The sequence below is a fragment of the Panthera tigris genome, chromosome E2, assembly GCF_018350195.1.
Source record: "Panthera tigris isolate Pti1 chromosome E2, P.tigris_Pti1_mat1.1, whole genome shotgun sequence".
NCBI classification, from domain to species: domain Eukaryota; kingdom Metazoa; phylum Chordata; class Mammalia; order Carnivora; family Felidae; genus Panthera; species Panthera tigris.
The window spans coordinates 27,424,602-27,444,567 of NC_056674.1; the positions used below are offsets into that span (position 1 = coordinate 27,424,602).

The following is a 19,966-nucleotide window of genomic DNA, read 5'->3' on the forward strand; positions in this document are numbered from 1 at the left end:
ACTGTGACACAGCCCAAGCCTGCCAGGGCCAGACATCATCTCTGTCACCTCTGGCATTCCGGTCCTACAATGAAAACAATCCTAGGTCTTATATCTTAAGCCCTCTCTGCCCAGTCACTTGTCCCTACAAACAGTAGTTTCCCTGAGCCTTCCCAGCAGGACTCAAATGACAAATGGCGCTAGCAGAGCCAGTCAAGGCTCCAAAAAGGACCCTGTCTCCTGCTGTAGACACGAACCCCCACATGTCACCCCTGGGAAACAACATACCTGCCCACTGGCCCCAGATTCTGCGTAATGACCATGAAAACTTCGATGCCTGAAAAACCCTCCTCTTAAAAAAACCCAGATAATTGCTCTTTAAGTTACTTAAGGAGAGCCATTATTTGCATACATTTGGTGTTGCTACAACACTTCCACATTTAAATGGGCTATAATTAAAATCATTAATTGCAGAAAATAGTCACTGGTTAAGGCTGTAATGTAGCGAGGTTCTCAGCATTTGAGGATCTCCCTTAAAGGTTGACGGGATGACCCAGCTCATGTGAACCATTCTTGATGCCCGGGACAGTCTGCAGCCCTGGGTGAGTGTAGCCAAAGCGAGAGCCAGCTTGAAGCCACAGCTCCCTGTGCCTCTGTGTCACGAGGTGGGCCTGTGGCACAGTGACACCGATGAAGTTCAAAAAAGGCAGGACTGGGCAACTTCTCTGGGGAAACCTTCAGGCCAATAAGGGAGGAGAGCATCCGTTTCTTGGCACCCAGGACAATGTGGGAGGACCAGAGGGCCAAGCACGTCCCTAGTTCAAGTAAATCAGAGTGTACAGGAGCTAGTGGGTTTAAAAGAAGCCTGCCGTGTTGAGCCATAAAAAGCTTCAGTTGTCTGGGGACTCGGGGTCTATTTTGGTAGCTGTGCCAGGCAGGTAAGGCAGGTGGGAGGTAGAGTATGGCGACACACAGGCTGCACACAGAAGGACGTGTGGCCAGTGGACGTGCAAGGGTACTTCCTGGACAGCCCATCGGTCAGGTGCTGGCACTAATGTCCCTCGGTCAGTGGGGAGAGGGGAAGCCAGCCGTCCTTAGCACAGAGGCTCATGCTCAGTTTGTGGATCAAGGTGGGGATAGCGGTGGGCCCTGGGCAGGGTCATCACCTTGCTGGTGGCCCTCGGAAGTGGAATCCCCTCTCGGGTCCTTAACTTTGCCCCACACCGTGACAGGGTGAAGTCAGCTCTGCCCACCTTGGCACGGGGCCAGCCCACAGGAAGGGACCCTGACTGCCTGATGATGAGTCCTTACTATGTCCTCCATGGCCCCTTTTTAATTTCCTCTGGATGACGGTTGTCACCACCTGTGCAGACAGGATGGGCCCAGGCCCGGCTGTGTGGATGGGCTGCAGCACAGTGAGAGGCGGTCTGCCCTGCAAAGGCTACCGCTGTGTTCCTTCAACCCCAGAAAAGGGGGACCCCAGTGCTGCCCCGTGACTTTATGACTCAGCCCTGTTGCAGTGGCCTCAGCCTCATCCCCAAGGAAGGGTGTGACTACTGAGGGCAGGGTCCATCTTTGCATGGCTGTGCAGGCAACGCAGGTTTCCAGTGGGCAGATGCACCCTGTGGGTCATGGTGTGCACAGTGCTTGAGGGTGTGGCAAACACCAGCTCTCTTTTCCTTCTGGGCACAGGGCAGATTATCTTCCTTTGTCCCCTTTGAAACTGGGCACGGCCACATGACTGTATCTGGCCAAGACAACATGAGAGGAGATGTGTGTCACTGCCCAGTGGAAGCTTCAAGAGCTGGTGTGTGAGTCCCTCATGCTGTTTATTGAAAATGGTGCTATTTCAATATATGGTGTCTCAGCATGTCTGCGTGTACTACGTGTGGTGTTTCTGGGGATGTCCATGTGGCACTTTTTCTGGGGTATGGTATTGTGTGTGTGTGTGTGTGTGTGTGTGTGTGTGTGTGTGTGCACGGTATTTCTGGGTGGACATGCGACCAATCTAGTGTAACAAAAGCCAGCTGGCAAGAAGGCGGCTTCACCTGGACACAGATCTGTGTCCTCAGAAACCAGTAACAGGTGGGACAAGAGGAGTGGCTGCAGGGGCCTACGGAGGACAGCCATCCCTCATGAGGTCCCTCTCAGCCACTGCAGGCCCCGGATGGGGATTTGAGGAAGTTGGTCAAGGCCACCATGCAGCACCTGAGGGCTACATCAGCCTCGGGGCCCGTGGGGGGTATCCCTTCCTCTGAGTTGGGGCCCAGCCCGACTGCTGTCACTTTTCTGGATTTCCTAGGCAGAGCTGGAAGCTCCAAGACCCCAGACCCAGTTCCTGGTCGCATACAGCCCCAGGATTCAGCCCTGTGAGCCACAGGGGCCACCAGCCTCAGATCCAAAGCTCAGTCGAACGCCATCGTGTAAGATAGGTGGAGAAACAGAATCCCCAAGAGGCAAAGGAGCTTGCACGGAAACACTGCAAGTGAGAGCCTTCTGACTCCTCTCCGGACTCAGCTGCTACAGCCCGGCTCATCTGAGAATGCTACCAATGGAGGCCAGGAGACCACCCCCACTCCAGCCTGCAGGAGGGCCGCCACCGGCCCCTGTTGCTTTTTTGGTTGGGGTGATGCTAAGTATAAGACCCCACCATCGTGGCTTCACCCCAAGACCCTTGGTGCTGATGGAGGCCCCCAAGAGCAGCAGGAGTGGGGGGTGTGGCGGACAAGCACTCACCTGCAGCTCGGTCTGGAAGAAGAACTTCTGTGGGCACTGTGAGCAGTCGTAGATCTTGTCTTCCTGCCCATGCACAGCAAAGATGTGCTGCTGCAACTTGTTGGCCTGGACAAAGACTGGACACAGACACAGCTGTCAGGGGCCAGACTCCGGGGACACCAGCCCAGCCGCCCGGAGCAGCCGCCCCCACACCATTCACAAGCAGGGATCACCCAACCATGGACACAGCCAGCCCAAAGCGGGCTGTTGGGAGCATCGCTGGCAGCTCCTAGAGGGGGCTCAAGCCAGTGGAGCTGAGCTCTGCCACTTACGGACTGTGCAACATTGGACAAATCACTTAACCTCTCTGGGCTTTATTTTCTCCTCTGAAAAACGAGGGTCATTAAACTCTGTAGCTTACTGGATGGCGGGGAGGATCAAATGGGCTAATACTTGCAAAAATGCTTAAAAGATGGCTTGGCACATAATTAGTCCAGGGAATGTCATTGCCACCACCGCCACCACCACCACCGTCATCATCATCATCAATCATCATTACTTGCCAGAAACTGTCTGTGGGCTCCTGACTCTAGCACAGGCCTGTAAGGCAGGACAACTGTTACCCCCGTTTTACAGAAGAGAAAACTGAGGCACTGGAAATGTTAAATGACTTGTCCTAAGTCCCACTGCTAGCAAGTGGCAGAGCTCAGATTTGAATTAAATAAACTCAACACATTGTCTGGTACAAGAAGGTGCTCAATAAACACAAATTGCTATTCTTGTTGGGGTTGTTAGCAGCATCCTCACATCTCCACACAGGGGTCCCCGTGTCCTGGATCAGCAGACCTGGCAGCTGAGGCCCCTCGACGCCAGCCTCCACCCAGACTGCAGAGTGTGATGGCAACAGATGGGTGGGGGCTCCCGAGACTGAGGGGGAAGAGGCACCAGGGTGTTCTAAGACTTTCATGCACCCCAGAGAGGTGTGAGTGTGCAGGAACTTTCCCCATAGCAGAGCCCCTTCCTTAGGCCTGTCATGGAGCAGGTCACAGCTCCCGGTGACAACGGTCCGAGGCAGCCCTGGCCCTGGGCACACACAGGAGGTGGTCCTGAGGCAGCTGTGTGTCTGGGAGGTGAGCACTTCAGAAATCCCCTCCCGCCAGGCACCCTCCCCGGGGTGGGCTTCCTGCTGTGGCAGACAACAGATGTCGGGGGAGACAGGGGAAGGCCAGGGCTCCCCCACGCACACCGGCTGCCATCTGGGCAACAGGAGGGGGGATGGCCGAGCCCTTGAGACTCGCCTCAGGCTGGGACAGCCGCTCGCCTGGGCGGGCAGCCAGGCTGGGGGCTGGGGGCCAGGGGCTGGGGACTTGGCCAGCAGAGCTGCCCTTGACCCCTCTAGCCTGGAACACGGATGGAGCATGGACTGGGGCAGACCCAGGAGGAGGGGAAGCCAGGAGGTGTGTACAGAGAGAGCCCACTGTTCTGGACAGGGCTTCCAGCTCAGGTAGCTGAGCCGGGAGCCCACCGAGGGCAACACAGGAGTGAGGCTGAGCTGGAAAAAGCAGTTGTGCACAGAGGTGAGGGGTAGGCTAGGAAAGGGGGCCACTCAACCTGCCTAAGAGGAGGGGCCAGAGAGTAAAGCCTAGGAGGAGTGCCAGGGGGTGGGGTCAGCTCTGCATGGGGCAGGCAGGGTGATGGGCTGTGGGTCCCTTGGGGACTAAGTCTATGTCAAGGCAGGAGGATATGCTGAGGTCCAGCAATTAAAGGGCTATGCCCCTGGATCCCTCCCCCTCCCCCACTGGGCACACTTACCTGTGAAGCACACGGGACATTTAAAGGTGCCGCCCATGCCCTCGAAGCTGTGCTCAATGAGGTGACAGAGGAGCTTGGCTGGGGAGTCGAACATCTGGTTGCACAGCTTACACTCATGGTTGATGCCTTCCTCTGCAAGGAAAACCATGGCCAGTCAGTGACCCTACAAACCACATCCTCTGGGCAAGAGCCCAAGGGCCTCCACTAGACCACAGGCCAGCCTCTCTCTGGTCCCCAGAACCAGGGCTGGTGTGGGGGCCATAGATTCCGAGACCCATCCCAGCTCCAGATGGTTCAACCCTGGAGGCTTATAGACCCCAGGGGCCAGCACCAAATATCTGGCTCTGGAAGGTATCCTGTGCTGTGATTTCTCTTGCTGGTCAGGCCAGAATGTGCACAGGCCACGACCCACAGCTCGAATCTCTCACCATGTCACAGTGGAGAGGTGCCTAGGATGAGGTCTGCACCAAGAAGGGAGTCCAACCAGAATTTTTAAAAATCCAATAGAATATTTACTGAGCATGTACCTCATGCCAGCAACTTTGAGCTGGGGCTTCTGTGGGGAGCTGAACAGGTAACACGCTCGCCCCCATTCCAATGGTGGGAGAGACAGATAACAAAGATGGCCAACACATAACAGCGTCAGGAGGTGACACGAGAACATGGGGAGCCTCCTAGGTGACAGTCAAGGGCAAAGGCCCTGAGGAGGGCCCGTGCTGGGCTGGCTTGCCAGCAGCAAGGAAGCCGTGGGCCTGAAGCCCGGAGGCCAGGACTGGGGTGGGGTGAAGTCAGAGGGGATGCAGGGATGCACATCACCCAGGGCCTTGCTGGCCACTGGGGGACTCTGGATTTTACTGTGAGGGTTGAGCAGCCACTAGAAGTTATCGCTAAAACAACAACAAAATGCTCTTTTTTAAAAGTTTGGAACAGGTGGCCTATGGACAGTGGCTGAGGGGCAAAAGGCAGACACCCTGTCCTTCTTCCAGATCAGAACATGGCTTCATCTCCCCACCTGGGAGCCTCTATGACTCAAACGCTCACTCAAAGGTGCCCGGGGAAGAGAGTGTGTCCGGAGCACCAGCTTCTCAACAGTTTCAAGGGGTGCAGAGTGGAGCTCTGGCACCTCGGCCCAGAGTTGGCAGAGCAGAATTCAAATCCTGGCTTCTCCACACTCTGCGGCCTGGGCATCAGTCCACTCAGAGTAAACGAGGGCACCCTGAGCCCCTGTCCCATGAGGCTGAGTGAGGATGGAAGGGGCCAGCATCTGCCACCAGGGGGACCCACGGGTCAGCAGGGGGTGTGGTGGGGAGCCACCCTGGCTTGAGGGTCACATCATCCAGGGTTGACCAAGCTCTGCACTCACTGCATGACCTTGGGCAAGTTACATAGCCTCTGTGTGCCTCAGTTTCCTCTTTTCTAAAAGACCTGGTCACTGCCTTCCTCACCGCTACACACCCGTGAGAACGGCCCAAATCCAGAACACTGATGACACCAAGTCCTGACAAAGATGTGGAGTGACAGGAATTCTCACCCATTGCTGCTTGGGAACGCAAAATGGCACAGCCACTTTGGAGGACAGTTTGGCAGTTTGTCGCAAAACTAAACACACTCTTACTATATGATCCGGTAATCTTGCTCCTCGGTATTTAAAACCGGCACACAGATGTTTACAGCAACTTTATCCATAATTTTCAAGCCTTAGAAGCAACCAAGATGTCCTTCAGTTGGTGAATGGACACATAACCTGTGCTACATCCAGATGATGGGCTATTATTCAGCGCTAAAATGAAATGAAGATACAGAGGAATCTTCAATGCATACGACTAAGTGAAAGAAGCCAATCTGAGAAGGCTAGATACACTGTACGATTCCAACTATTCTGGAAAAGGCAAAACAATGAGGACAAGAAAATGATCAGTGGTCGCCTACGGTGGGGGCCAAGATGCACAGGCAGAGAACAGAGAATTTCTGGGCAGGGGAAGCGCTCTGTGATATTACAATAATATAATAATATATAATAATATATAATATAATATATTATATAATAATAATAATAATAATAATAACATGTCATTGTACGTTTGTCCAAACCCATAGAATGTGCCACCCCATGAGTGAATGGTCACAGAAACTATAGACTTTAGGTGATTATGATGTTTCACTGAAGGTTCACCTTGGCAAAAAACACACGGACCTGGTCATTCTGGCGAGTGACACTGATAGTGGGAGGACAGGCAGGAAATATAAGGGACATCTGTATCTTCCTTAAATTTATTTTTTAAAAGTTTATTTATTTGTTTTGAGAAAGAGAGAGGGTGCAATTGGGGGAAGGGCAGAGAAAGAGAATCCCCAGCAGGCTCGGCATTAACAGTGCACAGCCCAACGCAGGGCCCGAACTCACAAACCGTGAGAGCATGACCTGAGCCCAAATCAAGAGTGGGACGTTCAACCAACTGAGCCACCCGGGCGCCCCCTCTCAATTTTATTGTAAACTTAAAACTGCTCTAAAAAGTAAAAGTCTTCCAAAAAATGTCAACTCTCCCCCCGCCAAAATAGTCTTCTTCTTATGGTTAATGTGTCAATTAAATAAGTTAATACGTGAAGTGGGATTTTTGACCAGCCCCTGGCACACAGCAAGTGCTCAATAAGTGTTTGTTGTCAGGTACGCCAGTATCAGTGAGTATTATCTGGGACAGCCGAGGACACAGGCTCCCTCTCGGGCTCCCCCAGGGAACCAGCCTCACCAAAGGTGCCAGGTGCTCTGATTTGCCCTCAAAGGCAAGAATTAGGTAGCAGAGGGGCTCTGCCAGTGGCAAGGCAGGAACACAGATGGGCTGAGGCTCCCAGCGAGTCCCTGGGTCCCCAGGCCCTGGCAGGGGCTGGCAGGGACAGCATGCATCCCCCTGGCCCCCGGGGCACCCCCCGCAGAGGCACACAGACACACGTGCGTGTGCAGGTGGGCCTGCCCCACATAGCCCACTGGCTGGAATCTACCGGGTGTTTGTCATGCCCCTGGAGCCCCAGCAACTAGGCCACATGCACCCGACAGAGATTCAGGCAGATCTTCCATTTATACTGGCAGAAAAGGAATTCATTGACAAGTTTGGGGACACGGGGCAGGCTCAGCACGCTTGCCACATAGGCTCCACTCACGTCTTCCACTTCCCTTGGGGAGACTCTCATCATAATTAGAGATGGCCTCCTGTGTGGGGGCTGCCTCAGAAGGCCCCCAACATCCCCCCACCCCAACATCCCCTCCACCCCAGCACTGAGAAGCACAAACAATGCTTCTCAGTGCCCGGCACAAAGTAAGGAATGAATGAAGGAATGAGAGATACCACCCTTGTAGATGGCCTCCCTGTTAGAATGTGGACACCTTTTGGACATTAATAAGGCAGACAGTATGTGAAATAACAATTGTACAGAGATTTCTGTTACAGTTTATAATATAACTTAAGTTTAAACTTGTAACATAAATTAACCCTGCTTGGTGGTAAAACCACATTTTCTAGGGAAGGGAATTAGACCACTTGCTAAGGTAACAGAGCCAACTGGGAATGGTTCTCTGAACAGGATACAAAGCCCTCCCTATCTGTATGGATTCCACCTGCACACCACCTCCAGGCAGCCTCCCCTGACTATGCCAGCATGCACAGCTGCACCAGCCTGGGCACGGTGACCCTGGATTCATCTAACCATATCCTATGAGTCTTTCTGATCCTGGCAAGTAAGTGATGGGCACAGATCATGGCTTCTCCTCCTCCAGCCCCCAAGACATCAGGCCCTGTCTGGGTCCACAGAAGGGGCTTGGGAAATGCTCACAGAGGAGAGATGCCCCTGGCTGGGCCCTCTTCCCCCCGTCCAGCCAGAGCCAGCTCCCCAGGCTGGGATGGCTAAAGAGGATTTACTGCTCTCTGCCGAGCGGGGCCTTTATCCACTTGGCTGTGAATGGAGACGTGCCGTCTGATGCACAAACACCAAGAGGACAAAGAAGGCTCCTGCAACTTATAAATCAGAGAAATCATGTCTGACAGTCACTTTCCGTTCTCCGAGTGCCGGGCAATTCATCAGCCGGTCCCCTCTGATTCATAGATGCAGCTACACCCCGCACCCACGTTCATAAATATGTGCACAGTCAGGCAGGCCTGGAGCCGCAAACCGGTTCGGGGCCCTAAACAGCTGCCATTTAAGCAAATCACACCCCCAAACCAGTGTCGATGTGAGGTTGTGGGCTAATTAGATCAAGCGCCCGATAGACACAACTGTGTGCCACTGCTCCCTTTCCTCGCTCCGCCCCCCCACCCCTATGTTAAAGAGAGTCAGACCTGGGGAGACGGGGCGACGGAGGGAAAATAAAACAAGCAGAAAGTGAAAGCAGAGTGAAAAATAAGGAAGCCGGAGGGGTTCCCACAGACCTGAGAATCTCTGTCACTCGGGTCAGGCCTTCTGGTTTGCAAGCCTTCTTTCTGAAGGACGAGGCCCTCTCCCCACCAGAGGGGGTTGGAGATGCTCCCTGGGGTGTCCATAATGTGTACCTCTGCCTAAAAAGCCATCCAGGAAAATGAGGGGCGGGGAGCTGCCCTAGTTAGTGTGCAAACACTCCTCTGCGTGCCGGTGACCCAATACGAGCCAGCCCACGGATATTGACGGGATCGGCTGCCACCATGGTTCTTACCGCACCGACGCTGACAACCTCTCGCTCTGTCCCAAGTCATGGGGTCCGCAGAGAGCGGCACCCACCGAGAATAACTTTCCTGAATTATATTAGATCACAGAGCCTCAGCAGACACCTTGGAGCAGGATGACAAAGCTGTCTGGGAGCCTGCAGGCCCCTCCGCCCCGGCGCGGGGGCTGGAGGGTTTTGTGAGTTAAGACGCAAAATCACTTCCTCTCTTTTCTATTCTTTTTTTTTTATATAGCACATGACAGGCATCCATAAGAGAGACCCACACAACTCCAGTGAATTATGCAGCCCTGCTCATTTGTAAAGTGAAATGCAGATTTTGCCTGCTCGCTGTGCCAGATCTTTCCTCCTAGTCCCCGTAAGTCGTGGCTGGCACGGGGAATCTATTGATTTATTATGATTTTTTAAAAAATAAAAATAAATAAAAACCCAAGCTGCCAAAGAAACAATCCAGCAAGCACGAAAATCCCAGAGTTCCCCCCACCCAATGCTCTTTTTATTTTTTTTCCCTCTGCTCAGGAATAATAAGTGTTAATTTTACACTTCATTTCTCAAAAAAATAATAGGATGTGCTTTTGCTTAAAACCAAGTCAGCCTGCTGGAACCTTTCAGGCTGAAACTGTGTCAGCCCAAAAGAGGAGCAGAGGGCTTTGTGGAAGGGCATCGTGCCGAGATGATAGCTCCCTGTAATGTCCTCGGTACCGACTTTTGTCTCCAAAAGCATTTGATCCTGGCAGACACATACTTATTTCCATACAGGTCTTGGGGGAAGCCAGGAGGAGAGAGAGCTGATTATCAGAATCCTGAAGGTGAAACTCAGGTGGGCCCCACTGATGTCAAAGGCAGGCCTGGGCACACATTCGGAGGCCATAATTTGCTGCCTGGGAGGGAGGGGCAGCAGGCTGCGGCGGGGAGTGGACAGGGCATTGTTCTCGGGCTCTAGTGCGCTGAGTGCGACCCGCTCCCGCCATATCGCTGGGCCTTGCCTGGGCCTTCTCTGAGCAGGGACCGCACTCGGGAAAGCTGACCCAGGAGTGGTATCATTACGCATAGACCCCTCTGAGAGGACAGGACCAGTGACGGCCACCTGTGTTGACAGGGGGCATAATTAGCCACCTCCATTCAGGAAGCAGCAATTAAGGACACAAAAGTGAGCACCAGAAACACTTGACTTTGAGTCGCAGTTCCAGTCATTCGCTGTGTGTACTTGGGTAAGTTACCTAACCTCTCTGAGCTTCAGCTGCTTCTGCTAGAAAATGGGAAGCATCATCACGGGGTTTTCGGAAGGCTGCCAAACAGGCTTCTTCTGCCACAGGATGTCTGCCCTCGGACAAAACTCTCTTCCCCCAGACCACCTTCTTGTCCTCCTTCCCTCACTGCATTCAGAAGTCTGCTTAAATGCTACCCCCTCCCAGAGGCTGTTCTGGATGCCCCCGGCTAAAGCAGCATATACCCACATCCTTTCCGGCACCTCTCACACCTTTAACCTCCTTCACGGTGCTTACCACCACTGAACATAAACATATCAGAGTTGATTGTTGTGTTTTTTTAACTACCTTACTCTCTCTCCACCCCCCCTCGCACATCTTATGAGCGTGCACATATACACGGAGTAATCCAAGTTCCGAGAGGGATATTTTGCTCATTGCTATGTTATCAGTGCCTAGAACAGGGCCTGGCACACAGTAGGTGCTCAACAAATAGCAAGTGAACGATTTGTGTAAAGCACTTAATACAGTGCTTGGAACACGGGTAAGGTTGCTGGTGAACGCTACTTACCACACAGCAATGGGCCCCCAACTCGTAGGACTGGTGGCTTATAAAATCTGTGCTTGCCTTCAGAAACCTGCAGTTCAGATCCCCACAAAATGGCCTGCTCCGGGACTGCAAGCATGGAGGGTCTCCTTCAATGAACAGAAAAGGGGCAGTGCCCCCACCAGCCAAGTGACAAAGCTGGGGGTGGGGTCATGTGGTCACCCCAAGCAGCCCTCTATTCCTTTAGAAAATACCAAATTGGGCCTGGGATTTGAGACCTGGGACCCAGCAAGCCACCTTCTGCTCCTTGATCATCCAGAATTTTTGACTGAGAAGGAGGAGACAGACGTAGCCTCCCAGTCTCCACGTTTGGGCCTGGTAGCCCCCTTGTCGGCAGCAGCTCCAGGTGGCAGGATTTCCGGAACTTACCCCAGGTAAGCAGGGGAGGCAGCGCCCACAGTGACAGCATGGGCCAGTCCAAGGCTGCAGCACTGCCCCTGCAACAGCATTTCTGGGAGTGGAAGGAAGGCAGGGGACTGCCTCGCGGAGCTGAAATCCTCTATTCCCAGCTCTGGTAATAAATTCACCAGCCTTCAATTCTATCCCAAGGATCAAGTCAAGTAAAGACCCCTGAGAACCAGGGGCCCGATCAGACACACACGGGGCACACGGAGATAAGGAAGGGGAAGAACAAGGAGCCCAGCATTCATCCAGGTAAATGAGCAGCTAGAGGGGGACCCCGGGAGAGGACCCCTCTGATGCTGCCCTAATAAATAACCAACGCCAAACAGGAAAGAGAAACATAGGCCAATGGGGGACACAGTCCTTTGTTCTCTGTAAGGAACAAAGAGCTTTGGGTAGAATAGAAGAGGGCATAGACTAATATCTGGGCAGCCAGATCAGGCTGTTTACCTATTGATTTGTTATTAAATGCCACAGGGAAATGAACCAAGGCAGACTGTAAGGGAAAGGAGAGGGGGGATATCTGACCCGGGAGTTGGCAAGGGGCAAAGAGGGAAACAGGGTCTGAGGATAAGCCAGAGGCCAGGCAGCAATCAGAGAGCATGGAAGTGAGGGCAAGGGCTGATCGTGGGACCCCCAACACCTTAGGCCCTGGCTGCCCTGAGTATCTACAACCCTGATAAGGAGGGTGTAGTCCCCCAGACCTGCAGCTGTGGCACCCCCTGGGAGCTGGTTAGAAATGCAGGACTCAGGCTCCACTCCAGACCTGCAGAATGAGAATCTGCCTTTTAAAAGTGCTCTGGCAATTAGGGCACACATTCAAGTTTGAGGAGCACTGAGCTCTATCCAAGGGCTTTTGGGGATGCCTATCTCCTTGGAAGCCTGATGTCATGAAGCTGTGTGTTCCTAGTGATCGCTTTTCTCAAGATTGTATGCTTCAGTCTCTAAAAAGGAGGAAAGTTTTCTCTAGTCACTTGTTGTCCACATTTTACAGAAGACAGAGAAATACATCCACAGTGGGAAACCGTCCCTCTCCTATTATCACAGCCGGAATGAGAATGGTGTGGGGTATCTTTGGAGGGGCTGTTGGAGACACTGGGGGTGGTGTCTGACATTCCACTGAGCACTCTGGTGGCCCCGCTGTCCCACACCCCAAATGCTGGGCTGCTTAGGGCCCCCCATCACTGAAGAGCACTCAGCTATTGTTGGAAGGTAAGCCCCACCACGGCTGCCCCCACGCTGGGCCCCCATTTTCCTAATTAATCCTGCAGGATGGGTTGTGCCCTTCCTCCTCCCCTCGGGGGCACCTTCCCAGGCCTCGATGGCCAGGAGGGACCCATCTCGTGGTCCCCTGTGTTTCAGAGAGGCTTATAAATGAGCTCTGGCAGCCTGAACCAGGGCCCCACGGGGGACCCAGAGCCTCTTCAAAACAGAGCCCTGACAATTAGGCAGTCTGAGTTTTGAAAGGCTTGGGATTGATGGCGTGGACAGTAAAAATATCACCTGGGGAGCTGGGTGTAGTCCTCTGAGGGTTGCCTGAGGTCAGTTGCCATGGCAACGGAGAATGAGCTCAACCTTGTAACTGACCCTTATCTTTTTTTGATCTGTGGGCCACTTGGGGCCAAGGCTTGAAATCAACTGGAAAATAATCCGGTCACATATCAGAGAGAAAACTATTTATACTTATTTACCCAGGTATCCACCAACATCCCCGTTCGGTGATGATGAGGACGCCACAATAAACCGATATCGCACGTCCAAACGGAGGCTACCGGACCGCAGGAGAGAGGGGGAGACTGAATCCCCCACCTCAGCAGGATGCAGCTCCATCCACGTGCGGGCAGGTGCTCACCGTGGGAAGGGTTCTCGTCCCCCGGCCCCTCACATCACTCCTGCCGGAAGCTCTGGGCCCTCTTGTAGGCCAGCATCCGGTGGACATCCACCAGAGGAGTCAGACTCTGATTTCTTCCCTCATCTGCTGTTCAGGCGTGTCGGTCCAGCCTGGCTTGATCACTAGGCTGCTTGGCTTTATTTCAGGGTCGGATGAGACTCTCCTCTGCCAGAGGCACCTTCCCAGCCGAGAGGCTGCAAAGAGATGCCAGCCAGGCAGGTGTGCATCGGGGAGGTGTGCACGTAGGGTTTAGGGGAGGCAGGCTGACAGGAGGGACAACTTCAGGCCCTCCCTCCTGGTCCCACACCCCGGGAAGGCCTGGCTGGCTCAGACACCCCCACACTCACCCCGGGGTTCCCATGGTAAGACAGCCATCTGGCCAAGGCCCGTCTCTAGGACACTGCTATCCTAAGTTACAAGTACTCGCACACTCTCTTCTCCTCTGAAACTCAAGTCAGAAGACTCCAGACGGTTCCCTGACTGACTGCTCCCAAGAGCCACGTCACATGAATGTTAGTGAGGGGTCAGTTAAGCTTGAGGATGATTCTGGGTAAACTCCCCTTGAGCTCTGCCATCACTGCAAACAGGACATCTCAACAGACTGCCCCCCGCTCACCCCTGTTCCATCAAGACGAGCTTCTTTGGAATGGAGGGGAAAACATGGCTGAGAACCGGGCAGCCTGTAGGCTATTCCTGGCTCTGCCTCAGACTCCATAGGGTGAGTGGGCTAAGCACGTTCCCTGCGCCCCTCAGTCTTCTCGCCTGTGAAATGGGGAGAAAGTCATCTCCTCACAGGGCTGTTATGAAGAGGGAGTGAGAACAAGATGAAGAATACTAATCATAGCACTATTGCCACAACTGTGGTTACTTTGGACAGGATTCTGCCCCGAGGCTCTACGCCCAAAGCCTGTCATGCGGCGTGCACTGTGGGGGTCACCAGCACAGTGGAGCCCACCCCTGGAAAATGTTTAAAGAGCCCAGACATGGCATCTGGCTTGTTGCAGGTCCTCAATCCATGTCACGTCCACCTGGCAATGCCTCTGTGTCAATTCTCCTTGTCTCCATCCTCCTCCACCTCTTCCCCACTCCCCATACTTGTGATGGCAAAAGTTGTATCCATTCCCCCACCCACCCTTTCTTCAACTGTGGCTCTCTGCAGCTTCCTACTTCCGGCCACAGGAGTGGACTCCCCTCCCCACTCCCACCCCCACCATGCTCCTGCAACCACCGTTTCTTACTTCTTCACGGTTCCTCTCCTTGTTCCTCTCCCTTAAAACTCAGTGGGATTTCCATAGAGGTCCCAACCAAGGCTGGGGACGAGGGTGTGACAGGTTCATGTGTCCCCTGCCCCGGCCTTGGCCTGTGCAGGGGGGCTCCACATGAGCACCGTACCCGTGCTCCAAGAATCTCGAATAGAGATCTGTGATGGAGGGAGTCTCCTTCCAACTTCATGACTTGCTTCCACACTGCCAAGGAAGCCTGCCCCGAGATGCCAGCGGTCCCTGGCGGTTCATGAGAAAACGCACCACCTTTGCCAACGGCTCTGCTTGCAACTTGGGTGATGACAAAGCCATGGGTCCCTCAGCAGTCTGAGCCACCTGGAATCTTTAGGACACGGTGACTAGTTGTCTTTGGTGAAAACAAACTCACCAACTAGGCCCTGGACAGGTCACACCAAGAGACACCTATCTCAGCTGCGTAACGGAAAGAGAGTGAATGATCAAATCAACCACAGTGAATGATCAGTGGGTCTCACGGGGGACTAAAGTTCCACAGATTCTAAACTTCTAGAACTCAACACTTTAGGAGCTCGAAACATCCTGCTGATGAAGACATTCCACTGCCGTCCTCACACAGCCCCCCCCCCCCCACCTGAAAAACACAAAAGCCCTAGGAAAATGAAGGACCTGCTGCATCCCCTAGGGGCCCACTAAGTGAAAACAAGGAACCAAACACCTACTGATGTGTATCCCTGATCTTCAGATTCACGTTTTCCACAACAAGGTGACTGCTTAAAAGTCCCTCATGTTAATAATCCTCAGATTAACGGCCTCTAATAACATGCAATTAACGTGACAGGCAGGCTGCAAAACCCTTACTGTCACCGACCCAGCCAGGGACACGTGGATTACCTCTGCTTTTACTACAAGGGTTTTCTCTGCTGCTGACATCATTTCCCCCTACCCATATCATGTTTCTAAAGTCAGCAACAGGGGCGCCTGGGTGGCTCAGTCGGTTAAGCGTCCGACTTCAGCTCAGGTCACGATCTCGCGGTCCGTGAGTTCGAGCCCCACGTCGGGCTCTGGGCTGATGGCTCAGAGCCTGGAGCCTGCTTCCAATTCTGTGTCTCCCTCTCTCTCTGCCCCTCCCCCGTTCATGCTCTGTCTCTCTCTGTCTCAAAAATAAATAAACATTAAAAAAAAAATTAAAAAAAAATAAAGTCAGCAACAGCAATGTGTCAAAAAAAAAACCCCAAAAAACAAAAAAACAAGCAGCTATCCACGGCGCACCCATGTAGAATGCAGGTAGCACCATTTCTTCAAAAGTTTTCCAACCAGGGAGACACAGATCTGTCCCTGCAGCCCCTAACAAGTTAAAGCTCAGACCAGAAACAGTAATTCACCACTACTTCCTCCCCTCTGACTGCACTAATTGGACACGGGGCATCCCTACTCCTCAGCAACATTCTGAGCAACGATAAATGACAAGACTAGACTGGCTTCTAGGGCAAAGTTATAAAACGTATGCACCTGCTAGATCTGCACAGTCCAATACAGTCATTGCTAGCCAAGTGTGGCTACTTAAATCTCAATTAATTAAACTTAAATAAAGTTAAAAATGCAGTTCCACATTTCAGGTGCTCAACAGCAATGTGGCTAGTGGCTACTGATTTGGACAGCACGGAATGTTTCCATCACGGCAGAAAGTTCTACCGGACAGTGCTGTGCTAGAATGCATTCAGCTTAAGGGTAAGGGCTCTCCTGGTGTTGTTCAGCACTGTAGTCCCGAGCCTACCACAGCGCGTGGCACACAGCAGGTGCTTAAGAAATGTTTATGGAATTGTGGTATACGTGTTTCGAAACGTTTTAAAGAATGCTTCATTCCTTTTACTGGTTAGCACTTGCTGGGATTGCTCTTCATGGAAAACTGCCCAGATGTGAGCCTCTCTGACCTTTGACTTAAACCTCCAACCCAATAATTATGGGGCAACTCTGCCCGGGGCAGATAAGAATATGGTGAATGCAGGGAACATTCAAGAGTAATGAAATTTCTCTGAAGGGGCATAATCCAAATAATTGGGTAACTTTGGACGAATAGGTTCTAAAGTAGATCAGTAACAATTGGGTCACTAGCTAGTCTAGAAGCCCACTGGCTACACGAATGGGCCACCTCTCACTGAGCTCCCTGAGAGGTTTCGGGATGTCAGCAAACAGGACACCTGCTAGAGGTCAAGGCCAAGAAGAGAGATCAACAGGTCAGGATTTCCCACCTTTAAACTGGCTTAGCCCTGTTGCTTGTGAAGGAAGTAAATGCTTGCATTTGTAATGCTTAGCTAAGTGGTTTGTGTGGTTTCTTATTCTGCTTCTGCTGGCTGCGTCTCAAAGAACCACGGGTTTGGCATGACCCAAGTAAAATGAAAATTGAACTAAAATTGAAAAGTCAAATGCAACATGGAATAAATGAATACATTCAAATCAATGATACATCCTTCAAGTTGTCACCTGATCCCAACCATAACACCAGCACTGAGCCTACTCTGAGGGAGAATTTCTTCCTTCAGTTTGGCTCAAAAGCCAGGAGGCAGAGCAAAACTTAGAGCCACACGCCCGGCCCTCCAAGGCGGTTTCTGGGGTCACGCTTTCTTGTGTCCACTCTAGTCTCCAGTCCCTCTCCCTAACCAGCAATCAAAATAGCACCTTCTTGAGGGCTGAGGGCTGCCATCTTGCTTTCTTCCTTCAACACACCCAGGACTGAGACTAAACAAGGCCTACTAGATGCCTCAAGCCCATAGTCAACATGAACTTACTGATTTATTCAGCTCCCAGAGCTGAGTTCTCCCAGATGGTTGTCTAGGATGGCTTGGGCCCGGCACCCAGAGACCAGATGAGGGGGGTCTGCCAACTCGGGGCAGCTTAGACTCCACAGCCAGCTCTGTCCGTCACCTGGCTGTGCCTCTGCCCAGCCACCACCAGGCCTCTGAAATCTGGGGCCCACTCACATCCCACTTACCATTCCTAGCCCAAGGAGGCAGTTCATGGACAGCCATGGACAGGCCCCCACCCTGCACCCACAGAGGACCAGGAGACAAGCAGCCTAAGCCTAGAGGAGGGGGCAGGCTGCCTGGGGGGAGGCTGGAATGGGTGGAGCAGCCCCCATGCAGCCCTCCACTCTCCATGCTGGCTCAGCGAGCAGAATGGCTCCCATTAGCTGGGACGCAATGCAAGCAGTCGAGACCCACGCGCTGTGACAGGAGAAGGCCCCTCCCTACAACTCTGGGGTTGGCTGGCACTTGCCTTTTGCCTTCTTGGGAAACGGCAGCTTCATATACCTTCATGAAAAAGTACATCTAACACCTGGCAATTCACCCTTTGCTGACTACCTCCTGGCCCCACCTCTCTATGCCTGCTCTCATCTCCCAATCTTCCTCCAGCACACACTGACCGGACGGAGAATACCCTCCAGGCTCTGTGGTCATCATTTCACTCTCTTCCTCGAGAGCCTGCAGTGGCTCCCATTCTCCCACAGTAAAGCTACATCCTTCCGCCACACCTAACCAGCACCCTTGCTTTCAGCCACACCTACTCCCTCCTGCCCCACTGGATTCCTCAGTCCCAGGACCTTGCTCATTCCTGGCTCTACACCTTTATTCAAACAAGTCTCGGTGCTTTGCCTCTATCCTTCCAACCACTATCTGAGAGACAGTCCTATGCTGGCATTCAAGGCTCTGGTTCCAGATGCACCTAACGCTATCCAGAGTTACATGAAATAAAAGACATCTTTCAAAAATTCTCTCTGCTTAAGGGAACTGGACTTTCTGTCATTTGCAACCTAAATGGTCCTACCTAATAAATTCTCTGTGGAAAAAAAGCAGTTCTTTTACTCATCTGTTGTTACTAATAGGTCCAGACAAACATGAGGTGCTCAATAAGTGCTAACAGTTCGATTGGTTAATAGATTCACACCCCCAACCCCACGGCTCGGGACCCCATCCTGGGCATTCAGGCGGGGGGGTTCCAGTGCTCAATGCTGTCCCAGACACAGGAGCTCAGACACGTGGCCCTGGGGCCACAGTCCCCCTAATGTGTTGGATGGTGACAAATAGGACTGAGTCAGCCCTGTGATTCCCCACCCCAAGCAAAATGCTATTCTCAGGGCTGGACCCGGGCCCTTGCTTGGGTACTCATGGCCTTCAGTGCATGGAGAGAAGCACAGCCTCAGGGTCAGGGTTCAAATCCCCCTCCCGCCCTGACCAGCTGTGGCATCTTGGGTCACTGGCTGTCCCCCAAGATGTAAAATGAGAACTGTCACAGTGCCTACCTCATCGGACTGCTGTGGGGTAAGCGGGCCTCAAAGCCTCAGTGCCGTTGTCACCACTGTCACTGTTACTGACTCTGCGCCAGGCACCGGGTGAGGCACTGGGTTGACAGGTCAGTGAGATGCTGTCTGTGGCCCCCAAGTTGCCTAGAGGTGAGAAACCTGGGAGGCCGGGTAAAGGGATATGCTGGGTGTGACAATGTGTGTGACAGTACTGTCACCCAGAAGCTCTGAAAATACCCCAAACTAGACCCTTAAGGACACCCAGGGTGGGCGCAGCAGAGCTCTAGGGAGGACAGATGGTGGGAGGCCCCTGTGGATGAAGGAACCAGCAGGCACCGGGTGCCCAGCAGCCCAGCTGGGCCTATACCAGAGCCCTTGGTCTCTGGGCACCACAGCCTTGCTGACCCAGGGCCCAGGACACAGGAGCCACTCCACTGGAGGGCAGGCAGAAGGGCCAAGGCCCGGTGCGAGGACTCAGGGTCCCTGCTGTCATTGTGAGGGTTGGCCTGGCAGGCTGACACCTCTGACCCCATGGGGCATGACCAGGAGATGGACACACACACACACACACACACACACACACACTCCTCTAGAACCCATTTTGAGGTCCTGCAAATTAAAAGAATTTGTCAGTACAGAATCTCTCAGTGGCCCCAATCCCATCCACAATATCAACCTTAGATTCTGGGTAGGGAGGCACCCAAGATGATTTCTCTATCTCTACTTCATGCTTTAATCATGCCCTGAATGCACAAGGGCTTGAACTTAATGGACATTTAGAAACCAGAAGCCAGATTCTAGTGAATTACCTTGAATTCCAGTTCCAAAATCGAGAGCATGTTTTGGCTTCCTTAGCCAAGGACAGTGCATGGCCCTATCCTAGCCTCCCTCTGGACGACTCCCTTCTCCTTGTCCAGAGTTGAGAAAAGCAGAAATCCCAGGTACCTGCAGAGGGCTGTGTATGTGTTGCTGGGGCTGGGATCCAGCCTGAAAATGGGGGTCCAGGTGGCCTTCTGTCCAGTTCACAACAGAGGATACCTTATGCCTCCCCACAGGCTGAGCCCTCCCCAGAAATGCCCACTGTGCCTTCCTGCCAACAGAGAGATGCCTTTAGAGTACCACTTATACTC

General features: G+C 52.9%; 1 protein-coding gene across 2 annotated transcripts in view; it reads right to left on the minus strand.

Moving 5' to 3' along the window:
- ZNF423 (zinc finger protein 423) overlaps window positions 1–19,966 on the minus strand; it is a 271,122-nt gene that overhangs the window by 25,637 nt on the left and 225,519 nt on the right. For both annotated transcript variants that reach the window (XM_007096695.2, XM_042968554.1), the window contains 2 exons: window positions 4,507–4,638; window positions 2,716–2,831 (listed from right to left, as the gene is read on the minus strand). In XM_007096695.2, the coding sequence (XP_007096757.1) occupies window positions 2,716–2,831; window positions 4,507–4,638 (248 nt within the window). The remainder of the gene's footprint in view (window positions 1–2,715; window positions 2,832–4,506; window positions 4,639–19,966) is intronic.